Source organism: Ciconia boyciana, chromosome 6 (genome assembly GCF_034638445.1).
Source record: "Ciconia boyciana chromosome 6, ASM3463844v1, whole genome shotgun sequence".
Classification (NCBI taxonomy): Eukaryota; Metazoa; Chordata; class Aves; order Ciconiiformes; family Ciconiidae; genus Ciconia; species Ciconia boyciana.
In genome coordinates, this window is record NC_132939.1 from 36514809 (window position 1) to 36532762 (window position 17954).

At 34.7% G+C, this 17954-nt stretch overlaps 1 protein-coding gene across 1 annotated transcript in view; it reads left to right on the forward strand.

The window, feature by feature from the left end:
* LOC140652642 (formin) overlaps positions 1–16584 on the forward strand; it is a 153940-nt gene extending 137356 nt beyond the window's left edge. Inside the window, exons 16-17 of the mRNA XM_072863665.1 lie at positions 7838–7922; positions 9012–16584. Of these exons, the coding sequence (XP_072719766.1) occupies positions 7838–7922; positions 9012–9056 (130 nt within the window). The 3' untranslated portion in view covers positions 9057–16584. The remainder of the gene's footprint in view (positions 1–7837; positions 7923–9011) is intronic.
* The last annotated feature ends 1370 nt before the right edge of the window (positions 16585–17954 follow it).

Genomic DNA, 17954 nt, shown 5'->3' on the forward strand with positions numbered 1-17954 from the left:
ATGTCTTAGCAGTGCTGGCCAATACCATATTTAATACTTTTAACCATTGATTAAGCTAATTATGATACTATCTTGTGCCTAACAAATGACTGAAATTTGACAGAAACACTTGCCACTTTTCATTTTCAATATCACAGTGAGCAAGGAGGAGAAATAATCTTTGGTTCAATATATTATATCTATTTTAGAAGACCAGATTTATTTTATAGTTTGATTTTAAAAGTAAATTTATCTTTCATCTATTGTATGCCATGTATATGTTACCTAAGACAATGAGAGTCGCTGAGACTCTAGATTTGCAGCCATTTTGATCAATTTGTACTATGGTAGAACACTTTGTCCTGAGCATTAGTCAAACACTCCAAAACAGGGCATCATCCAGTTATCATACAATCTACATGTATGATAAAAGCCAAAAGATGAGTGTAACAGATGTTACTTCATTTGATATTAAACTAATGGTCTAATAAGGCAAACTGACATCACAACATAAATGAGTTTTAAGGAAATATTTGAAATACGATCATTAGGATCACTAAGTGACTTTATGGATTTATGCTGGGAGTTCCTGGTACACATAGTTGGAGCATTGGGAAAAGGCAACAAATTCATGAGAAAATTTGATCAATGAGCCCTACAGCATTACCAGGCTGGAGGCTAATGGTTCATTGTCATATAAAAGCTTTTGGAATGAGTTTAAGTTAATTGTGATTAAATGAAGAAAGAGAAGAGAAGAAGGTGACATTCTACATGTCTCCATTCCACATGCATTTTGAGCAGATTTTAGGTGGCCAGTATAGCCTTTGTCTATACCAGAAAGGTAGGGTTGAAGCAGCTGATACATGAACTAATGAAGAGTTGTACCAGATTGTTTAGCAATGCAGACAGAGAAAAAAGGGAGGATTTTTACATGTTTCTCAGGTTAAGGTGTAGATATGGTGCAAACTGAGGAGATAATTACAAATTACAGGCCTGTGCTGCAAAACAACAATGGCTATTTCCCATACAGCATACAACAGATCTGGCAAAGTGGTGCGTCAAGGCTCTTGCTCTTGTAAAGAAAAATAGTGTTTCTTTTTAGGTGTTATTAGGAAAGCACTATACAACAAAACAGAAACCATCACTGAATCATTATATGAATCTACAGTTATCCATATGTAGTTCTTCTCCAGAAGGATGTGGTAGAGCTAGGAGAGGTAAGAATAAGAATGATCAGGTACAGAACAGCTTCTGCATAAGGAATCGTTTAAATAAAGGGGAATTCTTTGGCTTGGAAAGGACCCTGCTGAAAAGGATACAATAGGGATCTGTACAAGCATGAAGGGTGAATGGGAAGTAGTCATTACATACCTCATCTGATACAACAGTTGACGAGCATCAAATGAAATTAGCAAGTAGCTGGTACAAGCCAAATGCAGTGATGCCTCTTTACAGTAGGCATACTTAAACTGTTGAACACGTTGCCACAAGATGTCACAGATGCCAAAAGCTTGCATTGCTTCTGAATGGTGACAATACAAATTCATATTAGAAAAATCCGTGAAGGACTGTTACATATGAAGAGAGTTTCCAAGTGTGAAAGTATTGTGGGGATTATCACTGTATGCTTTGGCTGTCCTTATATGCTCCTAGGTATCTGCTAGTGGCCAGCTCAGATGGACTGAAGCATATTTTTGATCTGAATTGGCGTAGCCTTTTTCTTCCTATTGGTTTTTGTTATGCACCAGCTTTCCTAAAGGCATAAAAATAGATTTTTTTCTTGTGATTACAGAGCTAAAATTTCTCACTCACTTTATACAGATAATCAAAACACTGTCAGTAGATCCAGAAAAAATAGAAACATATCAAGTGTATTAGCAATTTGAGGTTTGGAGACAAAGTCCACTAACAACATACATTTTACTGTATTTGTTCTGATTTAGTTAGTGAACATTTATTCTAAATGCAATTTAAAGATTTGATCAATAATGACCAAGTTCTTTCCAGAAGATTTAAGCCTGAAGGCTTGATCAGGCAATTGTATGGTGCAACACCGTAATGGAAGTTCAACCTCCATAGTCTGTTATAAGACTCCTAACTGTGAAGCTAACCAAGAACTCTATAAAATCATCTGCCAGGACAGGTAATACACTGGCATCTGTCTTCTAAAATTTTGAGACTGAAATGTAGCCTGTTATATCGCGTGGGCTAACAGTATTTTCAGGAAACGGTGCTGTTACTTAAGGATTAGCTTATGGGATGCATACAGAAATTATCATATGCCTGAGAACAGTAAGGCATGTAACACATGAAAGGAATTTGAGCTATGGGGATATTTCTTAGTCTCTCAAGGGGAGTCACTGTTTCAGCTGTGTTAAGGATTTGGGCTGGGTATGCAGCTTGGCTCTAGGTTGAACAGTTGATGTTGACTGTAGCTACCCCTGCTTGTTCATCTCCACCCGTATCTTAAGATTTGGATTGCACAAAACTTCCTATGCCAACACAGTCTTATGGGAGAAGTTTGAACTTCAAGTCATGGAAAGCTCAGGTGGCACAGAATTGTCATTCCAAGCTATTTCATAACCCACAACTACCTACGTAACCCACCAGCTATGTGGAAGGAGCTGTAGAAGCGAATAGAATGGATTATTCCAGAATATCAAGAGGCTGAGAGAGAACCAGATAATTTGGCCTCTGTGTTCGCATACCAGCAGAGCCTGAACGTACACGAGTAGCAACTGGCTTGTTTGGAATGGATTCTAGTTTTTCTAACTCGGGGCTTTAGGGCATGGAGCGTGCCAGCTCACACCTCCTTCTGTCTGACTTGAATGGGAAGCAGCGGTGAAAATGATAATGTGTTTATCTGGTTAGTCTCTGGTTTGATAATATCTTTTCCTGTAAGGAGGAAAAGTATTTTCATGAGCTTATGAAGGATACTTTTAATAAATACAGGCTTTTGTTTAGATTTAGTTTCTGTGACCCTAGTTACAAAATAAAAATAATAATTTTGAATAAAAATAATGTCTTTATTTTTCACTAATATCTTCTAATTTAAGAGGCCTGACTTGCATCCAGTTTACAGGGGAAGACAACACCTGACACATAGAGGCAGGAAAAAGCCAATTATATTCCCATTGCTTACAGTAAATATCCATATGCAGTATTGGAGCCATGGTTCTCCTATTTAAAAATACATTGGTTTGATAATTGTATTCAATTTTGTTTTCCATATTGTGTGGTAATGTGCAATACTGCTCAGTATTACAGTTGACACCACATCTTTATCCATTAAGGTGTATGGACCTCTTTTGCTCACTGTTGAAGGAGAGTAACTTTTGTTTTGAACACATCCATGTTGCAGCTGGTCAAGGCTTAACTGACCTGCATTCCTTAATTTTTTGGCCTCATGTTATTGCTTGCTAAATTAGCACCTGCACACCTTTTCTCCCTGCGTTGTGATTCAGCTATTCTACCATCCTTTCTGGTCTCTTTGTCCTTTGCAGTGCTCTCTGTTCAAAAGTGTCCTTGTCACTATTTTTCTAGCGTGTTTTACTGCACACTTCTATCCCTTCTTGCTTTTCTGTTTTAGATATACTTCTGTTGACTTTTCTATTCCCCTTTCTTCTTCCTTGGTTTCATATCTGTTAGATTTAATCCCCATTTCTCTTCCGTGAAATCTCTCAAACATGGCTAGACTAGTGTGGCCATCCATGCTATTTTATACTGATACAGGAAGAAAAAAAAAAATCTTTTCATTGAGTCCATTCCTTTGCACATCTCCAGACTCCCCTTCATGGTCATGCCTCTGTAAATGTCCAGTTCATGTGAGCTGCTCCCCTGTACATTAATTCACACAACAAAAACTCAGAAGAAAGGGGTATAGAGTGGTTGGTGGGATGCTTAGTTCATGTTGTTCAGCCTACGCCTGTGAGTTGTAAATTGTGGAGCTCTGTCTCAGGGCTTGATTCTGCTACTGTTTCTCCAGGGTAAGGCTCTTGAGGAGATTCTTGTCAGAATACACATTAATTGAACTTCCCTAAGTTGAAGAACTTATCAGTCCCTATTATCTTTCCAGATGGTTATTGTACTATCTTAATGATTTCCCTGCCTCTCTAGGGAGTTGTTTTACTATGTAAGATTCTGCATCCTCTTCCAACTTCTATTTGGTGTCTCATGTAACAAGTAATGAACGAGTTTAAGTAACAAGATGAAGTGAGGAAACATTTCAAGCCCATACTTTATAAATCTCACCCCTTAAGCAGTGTCACTAAGAGACATTTAGTCTAGTAAATCTACAGTAAATGTTGTAGTAATGTTTTTCAAAGTCCTCTTTAGATGTTTTGTTGGCCCTTATACTGAACACATGACTTCAGCTGACTTCCCATATTCCCTCAAATTCTTTTCTATTCCACCTGATTTCTATAAAGTATAAATGTTAAAATTGGCCACCTTCATTATCATCTAATATAACTGCAGCTGGTCACAAGGAAGAAGGGAAATTTAACAGAATATTTATTTACCTTACATTTTGACATTCTATCACTTAGCTTTTGGTTTACTTCAAACAGACTTTGAACAAGTAACTGCTGAACAATTAAAGGTAGTCAAGGAAGTTTCTACTTTTATAAGAAGTTGTTAAACAATTTACATCTATATAAATTCTCATAAACTACAATTAATGCCTTAACATTATAATACATTTAATAGTTTAAGTTAACTAAAAATAATAGTATGTTGTGTGGTATATCTGCAGATTGGTTAATAACATAATATATGGGTCTAAGAAAAGATCAGAAAATAATTAGTAGTTTAGTTCTATCCTTTTGGATGTATTTTATTGGTAGTTTTGTTCTTTCTGTACTTTATTAATCTCTAATTTAACTTCTAATTTTAATATACTTCTAATTTTTAGTATTGTAATGAAAATCTTTTCAAAAAACTTATGATATTATATGATTTATACAAATGGGAAATTATTTCTATTTGTGCTAAGGAAAGGTGGTAGAAAAAAAAATAGAGTGAACAGAGAAGAGGCATACCTAAGCTGAATTAACAGAGTTTGTCTCATCACTAGCTAATCATTCTTTAAGTGTGTGATTTGTTTGTTTTTACTTATCTTTCAGTAACAGTCAAATGTTGTGCATACATTCAACTTCAGATGCCGGTAAAGGATATTGTGTGTGTTTGTAAGTTTTGATGGAAGGCTGTCATAGCTTTTAATGGCCAATTAAAATTATGTGTTCATACCTAGAGTGTTTTTAAAGAAAGTAAAATAATGGAAAAAATATGAAGATTAGACTTCTGCTGTTAGCTAATTTTATGATTTTGAATTTGCTAATTTTCGTACTATTTCATTTTTCTCATTTCAGGGATAGTGCTTCCAAATACAATAGTTCTAGTACCCTGTCCCTGTTTAACAAAGCATTCTTTTTATTTATAAGGCACCTTTACAGCATGGGTGCTTCATTGATGTAATTATTGAGCTAACTACTTTCTTAAAATTGAGCCATCTGATTTTAAAAAATCGCAAAGAATTACATTCCTTTTAAATTATGCACTTATGGTCCTGATAATGCCTGCTAATCTTATCAGTCGTATGTTAGCAAGTTGATGGCTTTTTCCCCTAGGAGACCAAAGTGTAATATATAATTAGTCTGTAATTTTTAGGAGCCAAATATCACATGATTCAAATCATGTTAGTAAGCTGGTTTATTTTTATTTTGTATTCCAAACTATGCATTCTATTTTTAAAAATCCAGGTTTCCTGGAAATTGTGCAAATATGCAATAAAATACACAGAGTGTATAATAAAATATTTTACACAGAGTGTAAAATAAAATACAGCCTAAATCAGTGACAGGCATAATTTTCTTTCTAAGTCTAAAAGTTTATAATCTCTCGAATTCTCCCTTCAGATTAAAATATGGGCTCTAAACATTTAAAAACTATTCGGAAAACACTCCTAGGACCAAAGAGCATGTGATCAAAAAGAAAATGTGCTCAAAATAGGGAAGAGTTTAGAAGTTGATCCCTTGGTGTGATTCTGCTGAACCTGAATACTGGCACTTGAAATACATCATCATCTTTGCATAAACCTTGTAGCTGTGAGGAATAGCATGCTGTCCAGTGGTTGCTATCATCCATCATGAAGAAGTAAACGCTGCTGATTAACAAAAAATTGAAAAAGATGGAATGGTGTGTTGCCGCTTAGTTGTTTACCTGTACAAACAGGGAACGCTAATTAAGTTTTAAAAAGACTTCAGATATATTTAAAAATGTACAGAATAATAATTTCATATTTATATATTTGAGGATGTACTTACAGCTTGAATCAATGTTGTAGCTCAATAGTGCTGAAAATAAGTTTACTTAAAAGTACTGTAACTGTTTCCTCCTGTTCCTAAGCACTGGAAAGTGAGACAACACCAATAACTACCCAGCAGAAGCTTCTAAAATACATAGCTCAGAGGAGGAATTTTAGTTTCCAACACTGAGTATTGATAAACACAATAATGAACTTGTGAATGTGTTCTATGTTTTTAGAAGAAGTTGTCCAGAATCGTTTGCTGCTTGTGTTACAGCAAGGAAGTACACATCAGTAATTGCAGCTATAATCCACTTTGCTTTTTGCTTTTCTTCCAAAATTCCTCAAAAATTGAGTGTGTCAAAAGTGGTTTGAACTGGACATGGTATTTTAAATACTTTTTGACTGGCCATAGCAATTATTTCTGCCAGTGGAAAAAATTAAATAGGAGAAGAAAGTAGAATTTTTCAGTTCAAGAGTGCCAAGAAATGTGTTGTTTATAGTAAAAGACTGATTTGGTGCGCATTAGCTAAAATTGGTTTGCTGAGTTGTCCTTGTGTGTAAAAATTAACTCGCAACTTCTTTCCCTCTGCATTTTGCATATAGAATTGTAAAGTAGGTGTTTATAGCATCAGCATTTTAAAGGCACTGATAGTTGAGCAGATCCTGTCTTAAGAGTGCCAAGAATTTTCTTTCCTTTTTACCACTGTTTAGCACATAATTTCCCCCGCCTTTTCCGCTGTCTGTAAGAGGACAGTCAAGTCCCTTTTTGTTAAATTCTCTGTTTCTCTTTTTCCTCCTGATTAAACTTCTGATTGGGTGGTTCTTGTTAAATCCCCACAGAAACAAGGGCTCTGTATGCAAGACCCTAAGAGCAAAAGGCAAGAAACGAAGGAATCAGATCTGTGTTCTTCTTTCCCCTTATCTCCATAGTGCTTTCAGTAGACTGGTCTGTAGCTGCACACTAGATAGGTTTAACTACCCCTAGACAAGAACCCTTCTAATTTGCCTCTCCTCCTCTTACCACATCAGTGAGACTGGTCAGTCAATTCCACGTAAAGCAATGGGGAAAACATTAAGGAAAAACTGGCAGATGTTTTTGTTTCATTTTCAGAGGAAATATAATGTGTAGTCTGGCAAATGGCCTACTAAAATAGTATATTCTATATATACAACAGATTGAGCCAGCTAGCTTTTGGGTTTTTTCAGAGGAGTATCTTTTTGCCTTAACACTGCCGCTTTTTTGGTGGGAAAGGTAGTCCATAAAACCCAGATCCTGCAAGAAGAGAGAAATTGTTTGCCTGGTGACATTTTCAGTGAGCTATACAGGCAGACTGTCCTTTTGCTTTTGATTTTCTCTACTTAAAAATGTGCTCTGATCTACTTTTGGTACTTTATTAAGCGCCTTTGAATAGTAATAGCAGTTTTTTGGGCTAATGTGCCTAAAAAAAGTTAGGGTGATGGTTCTTACAAATAGAGTATATACCAAGCAGAGCCAGAACAGCTTTAATTTCTTTGAATCTAACAACGTCTTTTCTATGTGTTTTGTTTCAGAATTAAAGTGGCTCAGCAATCAGTAAGCAAGTTAACTGCAGAGAAGAAAGTTGAAACGAAGAAAATCAATCCTACAGCTAGCCTGGTACGATGTGTTTCTCAGTATGACATTCAGAAGGTTTTTGTGACACTATTCTTGTCATTCAGAAGGATGGCGGGTTTCTGCTGTTGTTGAAGTGTGATGTAGTATGCTTAGTTTGAACGTAGCAGAGTGATTTTCTTCCCAAGGAGAAATTGTTAAGCTTGTGCCCTGTGGTAGTCCAACAGTTAAGTTTAAAACTTAATTTAGTTGTGCCTAAGCATGGCTCTGCCATTTTAGATAACAAAATATGGTAAGAGCTGCTTTTCTAGTTTCTTCCCCCCTTCCACTGAAGTCTCGTGTATTTTCTTCCATGCTCCACAGTGCATTGAGGCTCACTGCATATATTTGTTCAACGGCTGAGTGTGTGGTTTTTTTCAAAACCTTACAAAATCTTGTTTGCTCTGTTAAATAATGTTAGAAGGGATTAAATCCCCATTTTGTTCCTTGCTGTTTCCCAGGTTTTTGATAAGACACAAAAAGAGGACTAACAATTTACACTGTAGATAAAACCTTTTTTGGCTGTGTGCAAGGCACGTAGGTTAGATCAGCATTTCTCAAACTGTAGGAAGCAAGAGACTAAGGGCAGGAAATGTACATGAAGGAATCAGTATATTATTTCCATTCCCAGCAGAGCATATCAGTTGCAGGCCAGGCAGCAGAGATACGAATGACTACACTTGCTTGGGAAGAGGTCATTAAACAACATAATCTAGCTAATGCTAAATTAGAGCCTTTATGTCAGCAGAAACCATTCCAGACAAGAGAAGGTATTAGATTCACATGAATTTGAAATGTATCTGGTTTTCTCTAGCTGCACTGGTCTTCACAGAGCTGCATATTTTTAAAGGTACACAGTATTTGACAAGTGTGTAGCTAAAGCAAGCTCAGTTTTTCTACAGTAAGTAATGAACTGGTTCTGAGCCTTCCTTGAGTGTTCCAGGCGTTATTTTGTTTTAATTAAAGAAAACTCTAATCTACTGTGACTCATTTAGTACTTCTCAGACTTCTAGACCAAATGCTCATGGCAACTTGAAAGGAGATGGAAAATTGTAGACAAGAATTATAATGAAACTCTTTCTTTTTCTTTAACAGAAAGAAAGACTTCGTCAAAAGGAAGCCAATGTGACAGCCAACTGAAAGAAGAAAGATGAAAATGATAGTGTGACTTTATCCCTTGCATGATGCTTTACTACACCCATGACCCAGGGAGCACCTTATATTAGCTACTGAATTCTGCTTTGCTGATCTGTTCCAAGACAATCCACTAAAGACTTTTCGGTTCCTTCGGAGGGGTTTGTACATTCAGTGGAGGGAATTCTAAGAAGGTTTTTACAGGGGAAGTCAAAATTATTTTCTGTAACTCTTCCTTACATTGCTTAAAATGCATCTGGTTGTTAATGGTTATTTAAAGTCCTCTGTGCATAATGCATTAATATGGAAGAGCTAAAAGGAGCATTTTGGATGCTGAGTTACGTAATGACTAACAACCTGTAGGTTATTTACAGGCTTTGTGTAGATGAGAGCAAATATGCCATTCAGCTCACAAAAGACTATTACATCATACTTTTTGTTACTTCAGCAGTAACTGAGGTAAAATTGACTGATTCTAAATAATTTTACATTATCTAAGTACTGGATGCATCTTTCTAAAACTGATTAAATGTAATTATAGATTTATGCTGTATTTTACTAGAAATATTTTTATAGAAGCTCCAGCTTATGCCATACATTGAAATGGAAACAGTATTTTGCACATGAAAAGAAATAGCTTCAAACTCTTTAGTTTTATGATTGATGGCATAACTGACTCATTATTTTTATGGTTTTAACCTAACATTTCCTAAATTTTGAGCTTCAAAAGACAAATTACAAAAATATATATTTTTATTTCAGTATATATTGAAAATATAAATTCCATAAAATGATGGTTTTATTAGTGGTTATTCATTGCACTAAAATACAACAATATGTCTCCATGAAGTTACACATTTGCCATTAAATCTCTGGCTTTCAATTCTATTGAAAGCTTTCTTTTAAACAGTGAATATCTCACTCTAATATATATTATGCAGCCTGCTTTTGTCCCCCTATATTTGTATGAAGAATTTGTCCAGCATACATATATATATATATATATATATATAAAATTTAATTTAATAAGTAAAGCTTGAGGAAGAAATAAAAGAGTCTCACTGTCCTCCTGTAACATTATAACCATTGCCTGTAAAATAACAGAGCCTGAAAAAAACCCTACAGAATATCAAATGTTACTTGAAGATTCTTACTGCATTTTAAGGATTTGGACTCTTAGAAGGAGAGATCTTGAAGAAGAAGTTCATTTAAGGTAAAAGAGAAAAGTGACTTTTAAATACAAGTAGGTAACAGCCTATAAATAGGAACAACAAACTGGAGAAAACATGCTTCTGTTTACTGTCCATAAGAGAGAAATCTCCGGCTTTATGATAATGGTGTCTGAAGTTGGTTACGAAGAGAAATTAGGTGAAGCAAAAAAGTACAAAAAGGTAACGGGAGAAGGTATTAGTCCTTTGCTTAAAAGCTGGAAAGAATATACACGAGACAGACATGGGTTATCCATGCAGCAAATTGGATAGAGAAACTGTGATGAAACCTAAGGCAAAGTCATCCCTAGAAGTGTACACTGATTAAGGAAAACAGCAGTTGTGGACACCCCCATTCATGAATTAACCTGAAAATTTCATACATTGCAGGTTTCTTAAATGAGTATCTCTCTTATTCCTGCATAAATAAAAATAAGGGAATCAAGATTCCCTTGCATGTTTTGGAGTTTCTAGCTGCTGCAGATATACTCAAGGTGTGTAAGCATACTTCTTATGAAAACAGTCAATAATATAACAGCAAAAATAATCTGATTTGTAGTTTGACTATTCCCATTGCAGAGAAATAGATTCCAAAGATTTAAGTTTTCTGTCTTCCACCAAATAGGTAAAGTACATTTGTTTCCGATATTATTAGTGATAAACGACAGGAGCAATAATGCTTATAAAAGCCAAAGAACAACAGCAAGCAAGGCAATTCTGATGAGTGTTTAAGTAAACAAGTGTTGAGTTTTGATATGTTTTTTTATTTATCATGAAGATAGTGTATAATGCCATTTGACTTGATCGGGAATTTTTCAATGAAACGTTCTACTTGAAATATTAATCAACAAGAGTAGCACTGTTTGTGAAAAAGGATTGGTCTTGAAAATTTTCATTAGAAATATATTATGGAAGAAAGTTTTTAAATTATTGAAATATCCAGTTTCAAAATTTCTAAATATGAAGTTTCATTTTTCAGTTCAAATTTACTTTTCATTTTGAAATGTTGAAAAATGTATATAAAAAGGGATTAAAATTAAAATTATTGATGTAAAGCATTCCTTGATCAGATTTATAATTATTTTTTCAGATTATCAATTTGCCAAAGTTTTGAGAATTTAAGCTATTTTTTCAGAAGATTCAAAAACTTATATAGCACAGAGACATAGTTTCTTCCTCATCTTCAGTTGTACTGATTTCCCTCTCAAGACAGAGATTCTGGTTCCAGCTTCACCCCTGACTTAAATCCTCTACTACTAGTTAAACTATTTTTAAGTGAAAAAAAGAATTCACCCAGACTATTTGATTCATTCTCTTAATCAAGACTTTAAGACTCTTGGATGGAATTCATCAGCTAAATATCACACTTGTATCCCTAAGTGGTACCCAGAAGAGTCTTCAGACAGTGATTGAAGTGACAGTGGTACACCTGCTGACCTTAACTAAAATGTTGTATTAGAGAAGAGATATTAACAGATATTATATATCTATATAACCTGTTTAATTATGAAATATTTAGACACTACAGACATAATAAGTGGGTGTCTACCAGCATTCATCTAGGGGTCACCAAGTGTCACCAAAAGTTATGTTTTAAGCTTGCATTGAGTTTGGTGCCTGACTTTACTCTGAGCTTTCTAGTTTGGGGGGAATAAAAGGAGAGAAGGAGAAAAGAAAGAAAATAAAAAGATGGAATGGAACAGAAGTCTCTGGTACATGTCTACATTGCTGTCAAGGAAGTAAAAGTAAAGAGTGGACTAAATTAAGCCAAGCAGCAATAGCTAGACAGTTACAATTTTCTGGGCTATGTAATTTAAATACCTCTACACTACATAGAAGTCACTTCTATGACCACAAAGTAGATGTGGCTTAAGAGGGTTTTTTTTCCTGTTTTTTGCTTTGTTTTCAACTTTCTATTATTGCCAAGCTTCTCAAAGTCTGTAAAGCAAAGCAGTATTAAAACTCATATTACTCAGTAGATGCTTATTACCCAGGAAAATTATATACATTACTGATTTATAAATCAAATTATTAGGAAGAATTCAGCATAGATGAGTAAATATCAATAATCTGTGAAGTGCTCTTTACCTTATTTACAACATTACCACTTACTGATTTTAAAATTAAAGACCTTTTAGTGTCTTTGAAATATTTTGACAATACAAATTATATTTTCATTATGTTTTTATTAATCTATGAAAACTACCCAGGTGTTTTGCCAGGACTAACCCATGTAAATGTTTTATCGTGTGCTTTATTATAAGGTTGTAAATGTATAGACTGAATAATATTATACTTTTGTTTTTAACTTAGAAATTTTTTGCAGCAAAACAGAACCTGTATGATCTTCAGTTTCTGTACATGTAGAAAATTAAAGTAGAATGGATGGAATATTCAGAAAGCAGAGAGAAAAATAGTTTAACATCTTAAGGGGTTCTAGGAAACATAAAGTTTACATAGGATTTCCACCTCTCTGAATTGCTGAGGATATCTCCTCCAACCAGATATAAACAGCCAGGGTATCTCTGACCAGTCTAATTTTTTTCTACATGAAACATGAATAAAATATTTTGTTTTCCACATGATGTACAGGGTTCTTATTGCCCTGATTTTCCAGTAAATTGTTACCAATTTCTTTCTTAGATCTAAACATCTTTCCCAGCTGATGAATATGGAGCAGTGGAACACTGTGTATTTACTTATTTAGTAATACTGTTTCTTCATTGCTTCAGGTCAATATCTTAAAAATGGATGCCTTAATCTTGTGTGGGTGTGGAATTTCAGAAGCACCCAAACAAGTTAGAAATATTCATCTCATTACAGCATTGATGTGTTTTTGAAAATCCACCTCCTTAATCTGTGTTTAGGCACCAGTCTAAGCTTCTAATTTCAGAAAATTATATCCACCTAGTTTTTGCTCATTCTTGGCCTTGTCTCGATCTTGTTCAATATTGTTATGGATCTCACTCTTTCTTTTTTTCTTTTTCTTTCTTTTTTTTTTTTTTTTTAAACACACTTAGAATTTATTAATGCCAGTTAGTGAATTTCAGGGTTTGCAGTCTGGAGGGTTCTCTGGCATTCTTCTTTTGAAGATTAGCCTATGTATTTGGATATAAATGTAAAGAAAATTAAAAAGTTAAGAGGTAACTTGATTATAGTCAATAAGTTGCTTCAAAGAGAGAAAATACTAGGAACTAAATGGTTCCTTGAGCCAGCAAGGAAAAATATAACAGAAACAGTATAAAAATTAAAACCAGATAAAATTAGAAATCAATTCCAAACTATTAGTAATGAGGCTAGTTAACCACTGGAAGAAGTTAGCAGAGATAGTTGTGGTTTCTCCATTTTCTGATGCTTTCAAATCAGGATGGAACATCTTTCTGAAAGGTTTGTGTAGTCTAATACAGCTTATTGGACTCAGTTCAGATGTACCTAAGTGGCATCCCATATCCATTGACTCACCAGATCAAATAGTTCCTCTAGACAGAAAAATGTAAGAATAAGTATGTCAAAAGACCTAATAAAATATTTTTTTCTCAGCTGTAATGAAATATTCTTATCTAATCTAGAAGAGGTCTTTCTTGTGATTTTAAATTTAAAATATCACAAATAGTGTGGTGTAGAACAACATAATGCAGGAAAACTTTATCAAATTATAAACATATGTATTTCAAATTATTAATTAATTAATATCTGTCTGATGCATCTTGTGGTATTTACAAGGTAGAAAATTTATGTACTCAGGAATTCAACACTGGTTTAGAGATTCCCAATCTAGGTCTGAGAAAACTGGCATTTTGCATTGTGCAATGTGAAATCCCAGAATCACAGAAACCTTAGTTCCTTTGTATTTGTCAAAGGTTTGAGCATATGCAAGGGAGTTTACCTTGGGTACAGCTAATGTGATGCAAAATTTAAATAACAGTCTCTCCTTTTAGTGAATTATTAGATATGACCTGTTAATATCATTACCAAGCATTTCCACTGCTCAAAAGGGTTTGAACCATAACAATTTTATGCAATTGTTTTAGAGATCTAAAGTTCAAAAGTTGTGCAAGCAAAATTGGTAGAACTCTTCAAAAATACTTGGTTTTGCAAGTTTTTTTCAAAATGCAAGAACTGCAAGAACTTTTCTTTCTTGTGTGTTTTTTTTTTTACAATTTTTTCAATTCAAAAAATCTTCTTAGAAACATTACTAAAATGGATATTAGATTTTTTCTGCTTGTTGAAAATGTGGTACACCTAAACTCTGTAATATTTTCAGTGAATTTGGCAAGCTTCAACTGGCTTTAAATTATTTTGATTTGATACCTCATAGAATTCAAGCTTTTAAGTTAGGGCCTCTTTGTAAAATGTAAGCGCTGAGTATAAGAGAACATTTGTTTTAAGAAGCAATGAAGTAAAAATGCTGAACTGATGACTTAGACCCAGAATGCACCACCTTCCTGGGAGGACATTATCAAGTAGCATAAGTTTCCCATAATGTAGAACAGCATTGTGTTTCCTGTGGTTTGTTTCTGCCAGATGTCATCTTAGAGTAAATTAAAGGCAGCAATTTTTTTTTATTAGATATTTCTGGGTAATTTCATTTCATACTTTGTCGCCTCGATTTCATCTTTAACAATCTAATATTGAGGTAATATGAAGCCTTTTTATAGAGGCTGATAGTGTAAGTGCTTATATATGCAAATAGTTTTATTTATGTAAGTATTCCTGTGGCCCACACAGTACAAAATATCCATAGAGGACATTATGGGGTCATGGGACTGAATAAAATCTGAAAATTATCCTGAACTATCCCAGTATGGGACATGGATTTTTTTTCTGTGGTAGGATCTGCCTCAAAAGGTTTTGGAGCTTTGGGAGGATGGAGGATGAGGCTGTTGGCATGGCATCTTTGCTTTAGCCATCAATTCCTGAAAGTACAGCTTCTCTGGAGTTACCCTGCAGTTGAATTCCCTGAGCCAAGATTGCCCCAGCGACTCCTGGAAGGGAAACTGGAAAATACCATCAATGGCCATACATTTTCAAAAGGGAAAGAGATCATAGTTATATTTCCAGATTAAAGTAAAAGCTAGCAGACTCTTCCAAAATAGCAGAGATTTTGTATAGTTGTATGTATCCTTTAGTTGGGTTGTATAGATTTCAGAAATTTGTCATTCATATATGAACTTCATTCTGTGCCTGTGTTCTTGTATTTATTGCTTATATGATTATTTATATGAACAGAATCACTTACATATTCTTACTCTTTTATTGTGCTGCAACCACTAAAGTGTTGACTACAAAAACTGTTGAGACAGATCCATTAACAGAGTCCCAACAGGCAGTTGTATTTTAGGTTTACCACTGTCATCCTGCCAGGAACCTTCATATTTTCCTAGAGGTAAGAAGAGTTTAGCTGCCATCTGAGTTCTCAGCCTTTCCTAATTATAAACTAGTACTTGTAGATTAGAGCCAAATTCTATCATCACTGATAACTATTGTCTTCACTGCAATTAGAAGTTAACTGGGGCACAAAATAATCCTAAAGATGGCAGGTGGGGTGTTTTTGTGATACCCATTAAACTGTAATGTATTTGATAAGCTCAAAGTCCTAAAGAGTACTGACACAGTCTGAGATTCATGTACTATATTGACTCTAACACACAGCATCCTTACAGGTTAAGCTCAAGTGACTTTAGAAATGGGAGCTGTAATATCTGTTCACTGGTCGATAGTGTTTCTTTAATCTTTCTTTTGAATATGCAGCAAGATGATTTTTGTCAATCTGTTAATTATGCATTAGAAAACTTTAAATGGTACATTTTCTCTCTGACTTCTCCCAGAGGGACCAAGCTTGTAGTTCTGTATTTTTACTTTCTCATTTGGCATGCTGTAAATACATTCCATTGTAGTTGGACAAATGCTCATCCTGAGCAACTATCCACAGATAATATGTTATAGAAACTGCAGAAACTGTGTGAAGATCAAAGAATATAGGACTATTTCGTACTGCTTGGAGCATCGATAGTCAGCAAATGAGCATATATATTGTATAGCACCTGATGCTTATTTCTTAGTTGTAAAGTAGTTTAAGGAATGTATTGCCATTAGCAGCTAATCACTATAAACTGGATAAAAGCCATGTTGTTCTTCTTATACTTCTTATTTTTTTCTCTTTATTAGAATGAGTTTTTGTGGTGTGGGTATCTTCTAGATTTTAGGGGGAAAGACAATTTTGTAGTGAATCAAAATGAAACAAGGTCACAGTTCTATTCTAAAATTCTTTCGTATCTGACAGGAGGGTGAAAGAATAAAACTGATTTCATTCCACGTAAAAACAATACATTTTTCTGATTCCTTTTCATTCTGTTATTCATTTTGTGTTACAATCCAGTGTATTTTAGCAGGGCTGTAAAGAAATTAGAAGGTCCAGCTATGAATCTCATTCCTTAAAGATTCCTTGTAATGTTCAATTTCAGCAAACTGGCATGGGGAACTCCTCCCCTATCACCTTTTTTTCCTCAGTGATTCATAGAATTCCCCACTCTCCTTCTTTTATTAAAAGTAAGTCACGTACCTACCAAACTGGTTGCTAAAGGTCCACAAAAAACTCAGCTATTGGGTGAGAAGAGGTCAGTTAACTTCCAAACCACCATAAAGACTTATGCGGCTTTACTGAGCATGAGTTGAATCTTAGAAATTCACCCAAGTTGAACACAACTCCATTTCAAAGAGTTAGGCAGTCAATACAGTGTTTTCATGCATTTCTGTTACCATTTTACATCAAGAAAGCCTGTCTCTCTGTGTAGAAGGCAGAACTTGTGCATTTAGTTACGTAATCAACTTCTGCTTGATTCCAGACCAGATGTGTGATATGAGAGATGTATCTGAGTGTTTTGGCATTACGTTTTATACATATTTTCCATCACTTATCCAGGGGCCAAGTAAAGAGACTGAGTAACATACCTAAAATGAAAATGTTGGTTTAAAATACCATTGAAACAATATAAAGCTCACTGTTTCTTTCTAGAGGATTTTCATTTGAAGAAGTCCATCCTCAGATAACTTCCCGTTGAAGTGTTTGATTTTGTTTGTTTGTTTTAATTAGAAGATGATATTATATCAGATAATCAAGACAGCTTGTCTTGGACAAGCTTCTATGGGGGATTGAGTGCTAGTCGAGTAAAATAATCTGTGTGCATACTCAACAGGTCCACTTGTAGCTCCTGTAGCCTGAACAACACCATTTCACCTGCATATAGCTCAGAAAAGGGAGAGACCTGAGAGAGAAATTTAATGGATTTTTCAGGTGTCAAGTTCCAAGCTACGTAAAATGAAATGCATTCTTGTCATATTGCACTGGTTTTGAAACATCAATGAAATCTGTTGCAAAGGAAGAGAAGGCTCATGCTCTGTGTCAGATGGGATTGGATAAGGACTTTTTACACAGAGTTGGTAAAAGTACTATTTCTTGTAGGAGCTCTCAGCAAAGCTGTGAATGCCCAGCTGATGACTGGCAATATGTTGCCCAGGAGAAACAGAATTCTTTTTATAGTTTTTTGAAAATATATATTTAATGACACTTGTTTTTCAGCCATATCAGCCTCAAGAAGAAAAGCTGCCCCTGTCATTGTACTCAGTTATTACTCTCTGAAGTACAAAGCTAAAAGCTTCACCATATTGAGAAGTTACAGGAAGCAAAAATGGAGAA